Source organism: Strigops habroptila, chromosome 4 (genome assembly GCF_004027225.2).
Source record: "Strigops habroptila isolate Jane chromosome 4, bStrHab1.2.pri, whole genome shotgun sequence".
Classification (NCBI taxonomy): Eukaryota; Metazoa; Chordata; class Aves; order Psittaciformes; family Psittacidae; genus Strigops; species Strigops habroptila.
In genome coordinates this window covers 33491871-33509629 of record NC_046358.1, presented here as the reverse complement: position 1 = coordinate 33509629, position 17759 = coordinate 33491871, and the positions used below count along the sequence as shown (strand labels likewise).

Below are 17759 nucleotides of genomic sequence, written 5' to 3'. Positions count from 1 at the left end.
ATATATCAAACCATGAAAATGATATTCAATTTAGCTGAAGTTGATTTGTCTGTGATCAAAATCTTTAACCAACATTTAGTCCCACCATTTATAATGGGATTTGCTTGTATTGCTTAAGATCTAGTCAGGGTGGCACAGACTATTGTGTTTAATACAATTCTAAGTTTCCTTGATCTAATGTCAAGATTCCACTGCATATTAATAATTAATATTAGAATAAGAAGACACAGAAGAGGTATAATTTCCTTTATAGTTTATTGTAATACAAGAAAAACAAATCTAGAAAGCACATTTCATGGAGCACCATATTGTAACAAAATTTTGCTGGCTCTCCTGCAAAGTGTATTTTTGACATTTAAACAATGACACACACATAGTCAGTACACACAGGCATCTACATCCCAGTGATCTTACTAGGAGCCCCAAAGAGACCCTTCTTTCAAATACAGAAACACTAAGGTGCACAGAGGAATGCCAATGTGAGGGCATCTGAACGCCAACTGAGTTAATTACTCTTTTGTTAGCGATCTTCATAAGCACACAAGCATTCATTGTCTCACCCCAGTCTCTCTTCTCTAAAGCCTTCAAATTGGGCCCAAAGGTCACTGAATATGGATCCAGCATAGACTGGTGTAGAGTTGAACAAAACTGGCCAATATTCCCTACCTGATAACTCTTATTGCTTTGGTTATAGTACTGAATGAAAGTCTTTAAAACTCTTAAACCTACACTCCACATCACAGAAAAGCCACTTTCACACATACAGAAACCTACACTCCATATCACAGAAAAGCCACTTTCCCCACACACACCTGAACGCATAGAACTGATAGCTTTTTGAGAAGCTTTGTGGGCTTCCCCACCAAGATCACCTTCATAAAAATGATTGCTTTTCTTTTTAAAAAGTGTTCAGACAGTTGTTCAACAATATATTTTATAATATATTTCTTTCTTTTTAATAGACAGGGAATGTTTTCCTGCTGGCTTAAATCTATGTCATTGTCTACACAAGCAAGAGCAAAATGTTATCGTTTTCATGTGTACAAAATGTTTTACATTCATTTTATACAGTGCTAAATAATGATGCTAAGCACAGAACAGTGTAGAATGATAGCACACAATAGCTTTTTACCTTGCTCAAAATGCAAAAGTACTGGAAGTTTCCCATACTAATGCTGAGACACAGTATTAGGGTTTCTATTACAGTGTCCTTCCAGACTACTTTCAGACAGCTATTTTGTGAGCGATTGCTCAATATGTATGTCAGACTGAAGCACCTCGAGTAATATGGTTTTAGTGTCCTGAAAAGTGAGAATAACAGACAAAAGCAAATCCAGCCTCACAGCAGACTAGGACAAGAGTTAAGTACAATGCTAGCAAGATAGCAAAATTTCTGCCTGGACTCAAACCAACCCACAGTTACAATAATTTGGGGTATATGGCAATTTCTATCATTAACTGAGGACAATGCATGAAGTTTAATTTAAAACCTTTTCTATAAAATATTTTGATTTTGTCAACCAAACAAAAAAATGAAGGGCTTTTATTTCTATCAGCCAGTTACAAAAGATATTTCATCAAAGCACATCTCTTTGAAATACTTTTCCTACTTTTGACCTTAAATTTTCTGGAGAAATTTAAGGATTTGCAGAATATATTTCTGCTTGACAATCAGTTAGAACGAGCTATCTTTAAGTTTTGGGCAGCGTAAGGCATTCATATTGCCAAGAAAGAAATGAAGTTATTGTGTATTTTTTCTTGTGGAAAACCACTGTGGATTTCCCATTTACAGGAGCAAATTTCATAATTCCTTTATCCTGTGTGAGGAACAAACATCTATGAAAAACATGAAAAAATAATGGAAATTCAAAAAGAGAAAATGTACTTGAAAAATACTTTAGATATGCAAAGGGATATTAACCAACTGAATTACTAACTCAGACTCTCTCCTCTGAGCTAAAGGTATGTTTCAATAGCTGTGCTAAACATTTGGCTAGCATTTCCCAGGCAAACAGTTCAAACTTCAACTGTGTGATGGGGAAAAAAAAGAAAAAAAAAAAGACTAACTAGTTTAAGTTACAAAAACTATGGAGTTGTTATGGATTGCTATGTATTAATAAGGTTTCAGGTGACTGAAGAATAGGATATAATAAGGAAAATATATTGTGCTGGGTGTATCAATACATATTTTCACTTGGAGTAGCATCTCCTGAGTAAAAGGACAGTGTAATAAAAGCAGAAGGGATTCAGAGACAGGCAAAGAGTATGGACCTCTATAAGAATGTGAATTATTGTTTGGCTTAAGAAGCAAACAAGAAGTATGTAGTTTTTGATATAGAGTATATAATCGCTGAGATACAGAATTAAAATTGGGATCACTCCTGTTTATACTGGTTTAGCATAAAAGAGCAAGAGATGAGAACGACATTGAAAAGCACTCAATTTGAATCTGAAAAAAGAATCTGCTTTTATTTGTTTTTCTTTGTTCTTAAACATAATGGGTTTTTCTTTTAGCATTCTCCACCTCAAGAACTATTTAGATCTCAAAACTTAGGATCAGCTTCTCACAGGGATGATGAGACATCCACAATGACGTTAGACAAGACAAAAATATAAGGGCTGAAGCTAATGAAAAATCCAGATGAAATTATTGCACCTTCCCCTGAAGCATCTGATACAGTCAGAGGTAGGACACTGGATTAAATAAACCATGTAGTTTAACTATGTTACTGTTTCTATGATATTAGGTTTAAAAATTTCAGCTGTACAGTCCAGTTACTCATGCAAATATATAACAATCTTCCACACTGAGCAATGAGTTACAGTAACATTAATGAATGGGAGGACAGAATAATTGTTATTACTGGTCTTAGATACCACTGTGGTGCATGCGTATGTATACACATACATAAAAAATTATGAGATATATATATGCATACATAAATGCATACATACATATACCCATGCACACAGACACATGCCTTCTGGGAAGTGGGGCTCACCAGAAGGTCTGAACACTGTTCTTTACACCCTTCTCTGATACACATTACCAAACTGTGTAAGAGTGTGTGTGTATATGTTTAACTGTGTCTTGAGGAAAATGTGAAAAGGAAAGGAAGCATGTATGTGAATGTGGGAGAAAACACTCTCATTATTTGAGACCTGTGCTTGAAAACACATTTCCAAATGTACATTGGCTAAGTTGACCGACAGCCAAGCAAGAAGAAATACAGAATATTAAAAGGATATTGTGAGAATGAAAATATTTATGTATGTATTTTCTATTCTTTCCTATGTTAGTATTAATACCTCACATTCCTGACAACTGGCAGGATAAGAAATTAAAAGAACTAATTTGATTTTTGCCACTTAATCCTGTTTATCTGTTTCATGTTTCTGCCCAAGTTGAGAGAAAAATTGAATAGTCCATCTCCTTACAGGTTTTCATCTATCAGCTCTAATGGGTTAGCTCATTGTAAACTTGCCTTTCCATCAGGCTTGATTAAATCATTTTACTTTTAGAAATACCTAAACTTAATGTATACTCTAAGAAGATAGTATCTCTTTAAACATAATTAATAACTCCTCAGACCCATTTGTATGAAAATTCTGCCATCTTTTACACTTATTCACATTAATTCACGCTGTTTGTCCTCCCTGTATCTCTGGGAAGGCTTTTGAGAACATGAGTGAAACAGATTTATCTGATAGCAGAACTGCAGCTAACCAGTTCTGAAGGTGCAAACAACTGAACTTCCAAACAAACTAATTTAGCTATAAACTAGTTGCAGGTATCTAAGGTAGCAAAAATCAGCATGACTACAATTAACAGGATAAAGGACAGTATAGGTTTCCATTTCAATGAGGTAAAGTTGTGCATAAGTTCCCCTGTCCCCAAAATACATCTGTAAGGTCATTACCTCAAAAGAGAGAAATAAGTTATTTTTTAAAAAGCTAAAAATGAAATTACATTTAAGCCTATTGCTAGACAGGATTTCGAGGTGGGTAAAGAAACAAAGAGAACCAGAGAATATTAATAAATGTGTGTTGTCAGCTCTGAGAACTGAGGGTTGATTGGCACCAGCTGAGCTTTGTCTCGTGATGCATGCTTTAGATGGTTCTCACTGTTTTGTAATAAATAGTCCAGGTTTTTTAGTTTTCAAATTGTAGTGGGCTTATTTGATCACCTTTGTCTTTTTGGTCCAACTCCATAGATTTTAACATCTTTCTCAACAGGCACAGGCCTGTATACTGAGTAAAAACATATAGATAGAATTACATAGTTAATATGATATGCAAAGGCATCCATAGAGAGTACAAATATCAACATACAAAGTTTCATCTTGATCTCGGCAGCCAGTCTGCCGACAGGATGCACTGCATGCTGGTTCCTGTAGCCTCTGAACAGTAAAATCTCTACCGAGAAAGGACGATTGCCACACTCCACTGCATTTCTATGCAAAATAATTGCAAGCCCCCTGGCTCATCCCAGGTCACTTGCAGGAAAGTAAAGAAAAGTTTCTGATGAAATACACAGCATTGACTTTCCATGGATTGCCTTCCAAGCTGCAACACTTCTAGCTCACCCTAGGGCCAACACTTCATAAGACAGGTTACTGGGAGACAGGTCTTAACTCCCCACTCTTCCTGCTCACCAGCAGCACCTTTTTTCAGAAGCTTCTTCACCTCTTCTGTTCTGTAGCAAGTGCAGGAGTGGAATTTTTTTCCCACAATAATGTTTCTGTGTAGTTAGGTTTTTGTTTTGTTTTTTCCTAGTTAACATTCATTTGATCTCGTTATCAAATGTGTTCTCCTGCAATCCTCTGATAGGCCTTATTCAAACCAGCATATGTTTTCTTTTTTTCCCTTTTACATCACCTTAAAGGGACACATCTGTTGACACAGCTTCTGTAGACAGTGGATTTCATCTTTTGCTGAAGTTTTGTTCCAGCCAAAGCCGAACCTCCTGCAGATTGTAGAAAAATGGGCCTTTGCCTCCCAGGTAGGCGATTTTTTGTCTCTGCACAATGCATACTCGCTCGAATGAAACCCCATAGGCCACATTGGCATTATTGTCCATGCAGTCAGCCACTACTTGGCACTGAGGTGGCAAGGAAAAGTGCTCTAGGAGCTGATGAGCAGCTGCACATCGGTCTTCCTGGTTCCTGTGTTTCTTAACCTCAAATGAAGAGGAAGAGATGCCAGGGGCAGCCCAGCCATCTGATGGATGAGCCTCATCGATGTAGACCAACAGAAAGTCAGCCACACCAGAGAACTCCTCCACCAGCTTGCTGAAGGCTGACAGCTGGCTTGTGAATGGTGGTCAGGTAGCTGAACCAAAGTTGACCACAAGTGGCCGCTCAGAGTTGGCAAAATCCAGAAGGTGGCATTTGGCTCCACACTTGCTACCGACACTCTTCCAGCTGCTACTGCTGCCATCGCTGCCCTTGGCTATGTGGATTACACTGGAGTTTGGGGCTTCTCCTCCCAGTTTCACCTGATGGCAAAACAAATTAAAACATAGCAAGTTAGTATGACTTGCTTGTCCAGTATCCTTATGACTACCCTCTTCAAATAAGTAGAGTCAACTGCTCAAAGAGCACACCTAACTACCAGCATGGACACTAGCATTGAGATATTTCAAATCAGCAAAAGCAGCAGCTACAGAAAGTTCATCTACTCCATCTCTACTCACGGTACAGGGAAATGTGGCATTCCTGACAGGTATGCTACTCCATTACTTTTAAAAAATTTGATCTGAGATCTGTCTTTCCTATCCACTATACACATAGTACTGTCCACCCTTTTGCATTTGCAGACTCTTGTTTGCGTTCAGACAGACTGCCTCCAATTTATTCTAACTTTTCTCTGTGAGACAAATTTTCTAGACATGATTTTTTTCACTGCCATCCTCTGAATTCTCTCCACTTGGTTCATATCTTGCTTGAAGAGCAGTGTTCAAAACTTAGAAAGAGTTTTTACTAATTCTCAGAATAATCAAACAATTACTTCACGTATCTCACAGGCTACACGTTTTATACATTCCACATGTTTGCTTTTTACAAAATATCATTACTGTTTTGGAAAAACTGTAGACTGATGATTAGGAGTTTGCTAGTGAGAATTGATAATGGTGCCTAGACCCCTTTTTCTAGGTCCCTTTTTCTACCCTTTCTATTTGCTCCCCGTCATGGATTTGGGTACTTCATCAGTCCAGACTGAATTTGGTGATTTGCACATGGCTCTGTTGGACTGCATCCTACCTTTCAGGCTATTCTTCTTCTGATTCTTCAAAAATCATTCTGCATTGTATTCCTGATCTTCACAACACATGCAGTGCCTCTCAATTTTGAGAGATTTACAGATTTCATACATGTATATTCTTTTCCATCCTGCAGCCCAAGAATGAAAATATGCAAGAGTACCAAACACAAGAGAGATCTCTGCAAATGCCCACTCAGTATATCATTCTGTTTAGACAGTGGACCATCCAAGACTGTGATCTCCAAAGGGTTTTCTAACCACTTTGCGGTAATTTCATCAGCAGTTGAGTGACATTGTTTCCTTCTACTGAAATATTTCTCTAGAAGATGACTGGGGGTAAAGCAGCAGAAAAAGGGGAAAGTTTATATGATGGTTGAAGTAAGATGAAGTAAAAATGAATTGTTCTCAGTTCTAGCCCCATATGTAACGCAGACCAAACAGGCAATTGCAGAAAAGTCATTTTGCTTGACCTATTTCCCTGCTTACAGAAAAAAGACAGAATATAATAAACATCTCACAGAAGGCACTGCCAGAATGAGGTGGAGCCTGCAGAGGGCTCCAAGATCCTTAGCTGATAACTGCTATAGAACCACAAAATGTTATTACATAAGACAATTAGTTTTTAATGAGCTCTGCTACAGCAATTCCTATGTATCTGTCTTTACCATCATGCTCTACTACAACAATGCAATTACCCTTTTGTATTTCCCTCACTTTTTCTATCTCTGTCTCCTGTCTATTTTATTATGTTTAGAAATGTTGCTTTGAAGCAAACATATCGGGCCAAATTCTGAAGTCTGTCATATTTTATTTATTTCTGAAGCTACACTCCAATTGAAGTCAATAGAATTCGATGTTGAATGAGAACTGTGTGAAAATTGAATAAACAACTGATTTTTGGTGCACTTCTATTCTACATTACATTATAGCGTATCCTGGTGAGTCAGATACAGTAAAAAGCTGAGTTAAAAGCTGAATGCTTTAATGATGTAATTGCTGTTGCGCACAGATCCAGAGGCAAATACATTGTAGATACCAGATGCACCACTCCTCCCTGAGAAACCTGACTACCTGAACAAATCTACAGTTATTCATGACTCGGCATTATTTCATCAGAACAGCAATAGAAGCAAGAGTCTTACCAAAGCAAAGTTTGTAAGACACTGCCCTTAAAGCTCCCAGACTTCACAGCTACATGAGACAATCTCACAGCACGTTGGCACACAATATAAGCTTCATTTTGATTGTTTTTTATGGGGCAAATTGAGACACAACTGCGCCTCCATTCTCACTCAGAGATCAGAAAGGAAGAGAGCTACAGAAAGAAACACTGCTCAAAACTTACAAACCTCTCTAGGCCAAGCACATGGCGATCACGCAGGGCAAGTGCAGCTGTGGCTGCATCGCAGGCAAGAGAACAAAGTGATGCTCCACGAAAGCACGGTTGCTTGTGGTATCCCTCTTGGTAAAATCTGCTAGAGCCCAAGCAACAGTTAAAAAAACCCTTAAGCTCATCTGCTTTTGAAAGCAGGTGAGGTTTGAAATAGCTGAGTTTAGGACCTGCTGTGCGAGCATGTTGTCGGTTGAACTCAAGAAGGAAAAGGTTTGTATCCCAATTTTTGAGAAGAAAGGATCTATGTGGAGAGAGGCAAGCTCAGAGACGCAAGCTGTAGCACTTAAGAAGTAGCATTATGCATCTTGAAGTATTTAAGTGCTGCTGCAGGCCACCTACACCTTAGCAGGTAGTAGGTACTCTTTTGTGCAGCTGTTGAGAACCCCATTTCTCTCTGCCATTCTGCGCAGTAAGATAGGCAAAGCAAGTCTGAGTAAGGGAAAGGGCCAGACTTGAGCAAAGAAATAACACAGATCAAGATCGTATGTCGGCCATATAATCATCCTGAGGGCTGCAATCAATTCATAAGCCAGCTAGACAACTCAGCATTTTGTGATAAGTTGGTAACCACCAAAAAAGGCACATCTCAAGAAACACGTCTTCACATCTGCACAAATACCAGATCCCTCTTTACCTAGAGAGTGCTTACCTGTTCTTGCAGTACCAAGCAAATGTTTTTTTCAGAGCTAGTTTGCCCAAAATGTGCCTTTTGGGCAAAGCCTGACATGCAAATATCTGTACTGCACCCGCTCCCTGGAGGAATAATGGACCTCAGTATTTAGGAGTGTGCGCTCATCCAGTCAAAGAAAAGAAGTAATAACATGCAATTTATCTCATAAATCACAATTAAGCAACATACTTTGAATTTCTGGTATTTTCTGGCACTCTTCAGAGCAGAAGAAATATAAAGGTAAAAAGGATAGAAGCAACTAAAACTCAGCAGTGAACAGAGCTGCTCAGGAGACAAAAATATCTGAGCAGCTGTTTTCCTTCACTCTTCTGGTTTTCTTTTAACAAAGCTATTATGACTGAAAATGCGCTAACACTCTTGAACTAGAAAACCACATCTGCTTCTTGATCGTATTTAAGCAGAAGGAGAGGCTACAGGCTGTAAGCTCCTCATTATCAGCTCTTCCCTTAGGTCTACCAAACGTTTTTCTCCTAGGTGAGTTTGCAAACCCTGAAGGAATAGATTAACAAAACTCCCATCCAATGCCAGCATGGGAATGCCCTTCAAGTACTATTTAACAATGAAATCAAGGATGGCAACATATTTCACTGTTCTCCAACAATACAAGTTTGCATTCTTTCTCTCATACTCCTTATTGACTAAAAAGATGGATTTAGGAAATAAAGTACAAATATACCCCATGTCACCTTATAGCAGTTCTCTTCATTTCCCAGAGCCATGAAGCAAGTCTCATGGCCGCAGGTTACCTATCATTTTAATTTTTGTTTCTAGGAGTGCTCGTGTTGAATTTTTTCACCTTAATGAGACTTCCTTGCCAAGCAGGCATTCACAAGGCATTTTCTGCTCTTGTAGAGAAGTAATTAGGTCGGTGCCTTGTTCCATGCCAGTGTCAGGCACTCCAAAAAGCAGTCCTGCCCAGTCATTAAAGCTTAAACATAAGCAGCAACATCTCCACTAATTGGTCTTGATGAAGCACTGACGTTCCCAATGGGACTCTTTATTTCAACAGGCTCAGAACCCGATTGACACAGGATGACAATATCATCCTTGCTGATCATCTGCACTGTAGGCCTTGGCTCTCTTCTTTGTTGTCATTTATTGAAAGAAAAATAGCTCTTGGAAAAGAAAATCAACACAATGAGAAAACAAACAAAAACCTCCATGTATTCAGACAAACCGCTTTTGAAATCTTACACAAAGGCAGGCAAAATATAAATTCTGAGAAACAAACTAGCAGAATTCTCTTCACACGTGAACCAGCATTTCTATAATCACGTACTTCTGAGCATGAATGTTTGGGCATTCAGTGCCAGACTTCTGGAAGAGGTGGAAACCAGGCAGAGGGCAGGCACCCCCTCCCAGGCAGCCTGCGTAGGACACGCAAGGTTGGCCAACCAAGTCTGGGAGCCAGCCTGGCCATGACAAAAGCAAGCACCAGCCTGCCACCAAAGTAATAATTTGCATTATTTGTGTGAATTTAGTGTTTGCTCAGCAGCCTTAGTACTGCATCTCCTTCTCCAAGCCTGCACAAAGAGTGAAAAGGGAACAAGGTTGCTGATGCTTTAGTATGCAGACTGCAAAATGAAGGAGACTTAGGAGCAGGAAAGAAGGCCCTATTCATAAACTACAGGCTAGAAACAGCACATACTGCTAACTTTGTTGTACATTCTTCATGAGGATTGGAAAAGTCCCATGGACAAAACATCACCTCCTCATTCACCTTTTTTTTTTTCTCGTTTTACTTTTATCAGCTTTAGCATAACCCTTCCGGGAACCTGTGTACAGGAATATGGCTTTCATTCCCTGAATGAGGGACTTTTAAACAGTTTGGCAGATTCACCAGGCTGTGCCAAATCCCTAAAGAAAATAGGTATTGCCAGACAATTAGCAGTCTAGGATATTAGCCATTTAAGTATGGACATGCTGTGCTTGGGACTGGAGTCCAGAGATTGGTAATGAACTGAATTTCTGGAGCTTTTTTGCTCCTTTTCAAATTATCTGCTTTTGGTTTGATTTGATCCTATTCAGCTAAATATAGACTCTGAACAGCTTGATATTTCCCAGTGTTTCATCCAAATCATAATCAGACTCTGTCTGGAGAATGATACAAATTATTATTTTTGTTTTCTTTATTTACATGAGCCAGAGATTTGTAGTGGATAAAAAATACAGGAGGCCCTTGTCTGGAGTAGCATATGGGAGTGGGAGCTCTTCATGGGGAGGTGGCAACTTGCTTTAAGAGACTTGATTACTTGAATTGGAGACCAGAGGCTGGAATTGGCTGGAGTTCTCCCAGACTCCAGAGTCTTGTATTTAGGATCAGGTGTGTGAAGTTGAGGGAGGGAAGTGGGAGGCAAACTAAAAAGGCACAGTCCAGATAAAAATAACTAGTCAAATGCTACTCTCTTTACTTAAAAACTGCCAGTCCCACAAATAAGCATGCATGGCAGAGGGAAAATATAAAAGAGCCTTTTGCCTTGCACTCTCTTAAAAGAAAATGGATAATTTTAGTTCCTCTGATCAGGGAGCACGCAGCAAGCTTCTTAAGGGTTTATGTTACCCTCAGGATAGGAGCATAGCCTACCACACTGGAGCCACCAGGCCACCGGCTGCCCCTGTGGACTCCACCTACAGGTGGAGGTTTTCACCAGTCTTTGTCAGTCAGCACCTGGAGGACATTTGAAGTTAATTTGGATTTTTTTTTTTTTAACTCAGCTTTAGCGCTGTATGAATACACAGTGGGCATGTTGTTGAAGAGGCAGAGCTAGGCTGAGCACAAGGATCGGGTACAATCCTTTTCATGGGTGGTACTAGTTAGCTAATTTTCTGCGTCTACCAGAGCTGAACGAGGTTTTCACAAGGGTTCGATGAAAAAGCAATAAGTCCTTTCAGTCAGTTTTTCACACATAGGGGTGAAACTGGAAGAGTGCAAAGAGTCAGTGTGGAAAAAGTGAAGCTAGATCCACAAAATGAAACCAGTAGGATGAGACCCCATCGGGGATAGGAGTCACCACATTCCTTTTCCAGTCCTTTGTCTGTCTTGAGTCTGAACTGTAAACTCCGTGGAACAAGCTGTCTGCTCCTTGTTTACGATACTGCCTAGTACAACAGGTCCCTGATCTAGGTTGTTCCTCAGACACTAGTATAATAAACATGATTATGTATTAATAAGAATGACAATGTTTTAAATTAATGACAATGACAAGCTCAATCCTGTTGAATTTATGTTCCAAGCACAGCAGGAAAGGTTTTAATTGTGGTTTTGTTTTGTTTTTCTCACTTCTTTCAAGATTGTTTTCATTTGCAAATGTCAATGAAAACAATTCTGCTAAAGCTGAACTTTGTAAAACCAATAAAATATTTTTAATAACACACAATGTCTAGTTCTAAACCCTGAAACTATACCACATGCTCTCTTTCACAAATTCCCTTTATCACTGCCAAATGCAGAGAGACACTTCCTTACCTTGCCAGACAAAATAAATACGAATAATTATAGAGGTTATGTCTTTGTTTCAACCCTTTAAAGATTTCCCCAAAAAGCAAAGAGACAGCCAAACAGCAGGTAAAGAATTGTGCCATTATATTACTTTCATGCCTAGCTTTGCAATAATACTGTGCAGCATCCACTTAACGTGACAGTTTTCGGGCTGTCCTACTTTGCATACTGATTTATTTTATGAATAAATTATGCCCCTATCAGGCAGGCAGAAGTAGCCAAAGGTAAGTCAATTGTGCCTCCCTGAAATCTGAGGAAAATCCCACTGGGTGTTTACTGAACCACTTTACTTGCTGTTATATCCAGAGTTGGACCTACGCTGAGAAGTTGGGATCCTGTGCCAACCATTCCTTCCATGTTGGGTCTGTCATGCCAGAGCTTGCTGCTGGCCTGTTCTAAAGACAGTAAAAAGCTTTACAAGTACATACACACACCCATCATCATCCATTGCTTGAGATATCAGCATCCTTCTGAGGGCTGTAATGTACGTTTACACACGTGTATACATGCACAAATGCTTGTTACCCCCATAGGTGCACCACAACATTCCTAAGCGTATGGCTGCTCCAAGGAGGTACCATTAAGGTCTTCCTCCTAACGACCCTGCGCTGAGGTGGGGAAGAGGGAAGATTTCCTCAAGAATAACCTTACAGGTCTCTACTGGAGACCAGGAGCAGTAGCTCCACATTACTGAAACACAAAGCTCTGAGCTCTGGTAAAGCTCTGAGCACGAAGCCTCAGCACTGGGCACTGCTAATGGGTGCAACCTTTTTGTACCCATTTAAAAAGCATTTAAAGATAACAATTTCTCACCTTTGGTATCTTAGAAAGCAGATTCATTCCAGTACTAAATAAAGCATGGAACTTAGCAGCTAAAAAAAATTTTTTTTAAAGTAAATAGAGTGGGTTGTTCAAGGTTTCCCTAGCTTTTTCTCTGGATTTCTGAAAGCTATATCACACATTGAGTACACATGCTGTGGGCTAAAACAAACGCCTCACTGGCATTTTTACAGATGACCTATATAAATCATGCAGAAGGCACACTAACACCCTCCCAAAAATCTCTGTGGTTTTTTTCTCTTATCAGTAGGTGTGGTTGCATTCATATCTATCTATATGTATACATATACATATATATGTGTGTATACATATACAAAGAAATGAGAGGACTGGCTCCTGAAAAAACAGACTATGTACGCTTGTATGTGTCTATTTTTGCATTTATACACATATACATATACGTATGTACATATATAGAGAGACAGATACACACACATATATACCTGTATACATACAAACACATATGAAAGTGTAAATACCTACACACACATACATACATGATTTGCTCTTCAGGAAGCAATCCACTCATTTCTTAAATGATAAACAGAGCACAACTGTAAATTAGAAAAATAACGTTTAAATAAAATAGTTGCACTCTTTCAATTATATGAAGTTAATGTAACTTGGCTACTAGCTCTATTTATCACTGTTAGGACAATTAATCTGGTCTTAAAGACTCTCTTGCTGTAACATAAGACACACTTGCCTCTTGGAAAAGGAGGATGGTGCTCTATAAATCAGAAAGCTGGTACAGTGCACACAATGTCAGCACTGAGTGTGACAGATACTGAACTGAGAGCTAAGGAAGTAAAAAGAAATATATTAATCATTGATAAAATTTACATAAGAAAATAAAAATAAAAAAAAGATAAATCATGTTGATTCTATTGGGTCTGTAAAATGTGGAGAAAATAAATCATATAGAATGTTGTATTTACCAAAAAAAGTCATGTGCAATAATATAATAAAAAAAAAAGTCATGTGAAGTAATTTGGTTATTAGGATAACAACAAGAAGAAGAACAAAAGCAAGTTGAAATTTAGGTAAGATATTCAAAAGGTTTTCTAGAAGGGAAAATGCATCAGAATAGCTATTTTCAAATACGCTCTATTCCAACATAGAATACACAATAGTCTTGAAACAAAATAAATTCTGGGACAGGCTGTGTGCTTTCGAGGCAGAACTCCTTTCTTGTAATAAATTTACTTTAATCCAGAATCTAATATCTACCCACTGGGTTTTTTTGGAATGGCTTCCAGTCATTTGTAATGTGAATAGAAATTTTGCACCAAGTACTTTTGTGAAAAATATTCTGAAATGTACTGAGAAAGAGTTCTGTGTAAATGACACAAAACATGGTAAAAGCAAGCATAGTTACTGCTTTAATTCAGTCTTCTACTAACTGGTAATCTAGCTTTGGTTTATCTCAGACATCTGCAATTCTGTTCTAGCTGAAAAATTATTATTATCTTACAAATACTCCTCAGTGGAAAGAGCTGAAGCACCTGCTTAAGTACTTTTCTAATACCTGGCTTCAGCTAGCAAATTGGAGCAATAAGCAATCACAGTTATGGTATAGACTGCACTTTGCCATGCTTTTTAGTACCCTGATTCCCTATTATTTTCATTTTCTACTCTCATTAATTGCCTAAGATTAAGATATCACAATTAGGCAGTCCTAGTCAGGATTTAAAAAAAGATAATTTAAGGGAAACCATGTTTTGCGGGCCAGTCTTTAATATCTTGCACTGTTTCTTATGCCTTTTAAACATGCCAAAACAGGGTATATTTCAATTTTTTTTGACTCTACCAGTATAGCTTTCCAGCTGAAACTTTTTTTCCTTTCTCTTCCTTACAGAAGCAGCAGAAGCTTCTTTTCTGTTGTGGAGGTGATGACTCTTCTTCTTCTAATATTGCTTCTCAGTTTATTGTGTCCCCTTTATAATTTGATTTTTACATTTATCCACCTTTCTGTGACAATCAAGAGTTTCCGATGATACTCTGTCTTTACAGCCCATAATTCTATTAAGGAAAATAGACTCTTTCCATGAAGTGTTGGTCAATTAGTTTCATCTTGAGGATAGCTGGAACAAATGGAATTTTTTCCCCTTTTTGAAACAAGGTGATAAAATTTGGTTATGTTTATATGTGTTTTTCTCCTGCGGTCATTGAGGCACAGAATTCATTCCAGGGACCTTAAACCCTGATTGTCCTGAACAACCTAGGTGATTTAATGGTGATAGGGGAGAGTTTTTATTTACCAAAGTTCAAGGTATGAATTTCAATGCCAAGATCAAAAATAGCGTAGAGTCACCCACCTGTAGCTTCCATGGTTGAAATTAAGAGTAACGAGGAAAAGGCGAAGTATGACTTTGGACAGTATAGAAAGACATGTGGCATATTTATTTTAAATAATTTTGTGTTATTTAAGCAGAATGAGATTGAAAATATCTCATGGATATAAGGTTCCTTACAGCATCACACCTTCTCCAGACCCTGGCCCACATACAGGTTGCAAATGTGGGAACTGGAAGCTTGGCTGTTTCAGAGCCATGCTACCAACTTCCACTGGAGCTTTGACAAAGTCATGTGTTAACTGTCCTACCATGCCTTGTCTGCGAAAGGGGAACAATTGTGTTCACTATCCCTTTTAACAAGGCCACTGTAAAATTTATTTACTTGATGTCTGTGAAGAGACTAAAAAAAGAAACTGGAAGGGCCAGGAGAATAGTAAGCTTCATTCAGCATTACTTTATTTGGGTAGCCAGCTGGCTGATTCCTAGGGTAGCAGTAAGAGGTTGACCCATTTGGCAAAAGCATGTTATTTACATTTGTCTTACACTGAAAATTAATGTCCCCATAGGTTGGATTTCAGGCTAAGCAGCTTGTGTTGCCTATCACAAAGCCAGTGAACACCAACACCACCAGATCTTAACATCTCTAGGTAAAGAGCAAATACAAAAGCCATTGAAGGGGAGTGAAAGGAGAATGGGGGAAGGTGATATAAAATAAAATATTTCAGAAGACACAGAGCTATCACTTGGATAGGACCCCTATGACCTCATGACATCATAGGGTATGTTAAATTAGATAGTCTAAATAAGACAAGATGTTAATAGACTAAACACTGTTTTGGAAGCTGCAAAGCTCTGAGTTTGGTACTTTTACTTGCTAACTGGGTAGCCTGTGCAAGAAATTTCATCTTTTGGGGTCCACCTTTTTAATCTATAAATGGGAACTATACCTATCTCATGAGACCTGAGCAGTAGCATGGGATAATGTCTGTACAAAACTTAAAAGGAAAAAAAAAGTACATGTTGTATAACTGCTATTGGCTTTGCTAACTTAAATCACCAGACAGCTGTCCCTCGGCTAGTGAAGTTCATTTTTAATCTCTGACATGTCTCTCTGTCACTGCTTCATGAAGAAAAAAGGCTGTTTCACTTCATGCCCAGTTGTACTGTTACTTGGATGCTTCCTCCAATATGAAAATTAACATATGAGTAACAGAAAATGCCAGTGTAATGACAAAGGTTCATTTCTATCTTTTACTCTAATTGAAACAATTCTATGTTACATAGATGACATCCACCTATGTAGAGCTCTATCCGAAGATGCAGTCTTTCTATAATCTCTGAGGATCTCACATGACAAACAATTTTAAACAACAAAACATCTGTGAAAACATCTAGAGTGCTTTACAGTTATTCTTATATGAAGATCCTGAAGTACTTTATAAACATGAAAATCATTATCCTTACTGGTGGGGAAACTGAGGCATGGCTAAAATAAATGACATGGCTATGGCTGCGCAGAGAGTTGGTGGCAGAGCAGAGAGGCAGCAGCTCCTGGATCTGGTGAACCCTTAGTCCCTGACTTAAAAGTACTGCTCCTTTCAGCTTGTATGTCTCACACCAAACAGCAGGTAGCCTGCACTGCACAGAGACATTCCTTCCCTCCTCTGCTGACAACGGGGACCCACCCCAGCCTGCCAGTCCCCATTCCCGTATACCCACCTGCTTGTAGGCATCCAGGAGGAAGCTGTTCCAAACGCAGCGCAGCCCCTCCGAGGTCAGCATCCTCCGCCACTCACCGCGCCCAGATTTGGACCGGCTCAGAAATAGCACCATGTGCTTCAGGAGAATCACAGAGTCATAGAGAGCAAGGAAGAGGCAATTGGAGAAAAAGACCGGCAAGATCTGAAGCGTGATCAGCAAATCCACACTTAGCAGACCCATCTTCCTTGCTGCTTCTTTTCAGCTGGATGCCTTCAGCTCCCTTTTTTGCTCTGTACTCTTATTTAAAAGAGTAAAGTAAAAAGCATTTGAAAAGCCTTGTTACCCCTCTCTCAGCTTCTCTCTTTAAAATGAGCAGAGATAGTTAAATATGAGCAGGCTGGTTAAAACCATAATGGCACGATACTCATTCAACTCGGAGCTGCTTATTTTTCAGAAACTAAGATGTTAACAAAAATTCTTCCCTTAACCAGGAGACCTGATTTTGTTGAAGAGAGAGGCAGCTGTGTTTCCAGTTCCCTGCAGTCACAAAATTTAAGCTGAGACTGTTAATTGTTAACTTCCCTGCACTATCCCATTGTTTCTCAGCTATTTAAGCACTGAACAGAGCTCTCAATCCTGTGTCAGTAAAGCTAACTACCAGGTGCAACAATACTTTTATTTAAAAACAAAAAAAAAAAAAAAAAAAAAAAAGGTTTATGTACATAAACTTTCTGTTCCTCCCTCTCTTCCTCCCTCCTTCTCTCTCTCCCTTCCCCCCCCCCTCGCCTCTCTGTATTCCTGCCTTCCTCCCCTCGTCCTCTCTCTTGCTATCTGCCTATGGTGCAAAGTGCTTTCCCCTCTGGAGTCCTAGCTTGCTTCCCTGAAGCCTTTTATACATTCCCTAGCTAATTGCTGCAATAGAGAAATGAAACCCTAATCTTAGTAAAGATCTTGACGTCAATGTAAAAGAGGGCTTTACTTTGGCCAGGACTGCAGTGAATAGAAAAATGAAATTCTCAAAACTTTTTTTTTTTTTTTCCTTAAGAGAGGAGAAAAAAAGACAGACAGACAGCA

The 17759-nt window shown here is 38.9% G+C and overlaps 1 protein-coding gene across 2 annotated transcripts; it reads right to left on the bottom strand.

Moving 5' to 3' along the window:
• Positions 1-236: 236 nt before the first annotated feature.
• DIO2 (iodothyronine deiodinase 2) lies at positions 237-17546 on the bottom strand. Of its 2 annotated transcripts, none has more exons than XM_030484235.1 (2): positions 16704-17546; positions 237-5497 (listed from the first exon to the last, which is right to left on the bottom strand). In XM_030484235.1, exons 1-2 carry the CDS (start codon positions 16923-16925, stop codon positions 4880-4882), a joined length of 840 nt encoding a protein of 279 aa, XP_030340095.1. In that variant the 5' UTR covers positions 16926-17546; the 3' UTR covers positions 237-4879. The 2 variants fall into 2 exon arrangements, with proteins under 2 accessions (XP_030340095.1, XP_030340096.1); XM_030484236.1 differs by having other exon boundaries at positions 4925-5497; positions 16704-17364.
• Between the last annotated feature and the right edge of the window lie 213 nt (positions 17547-17759).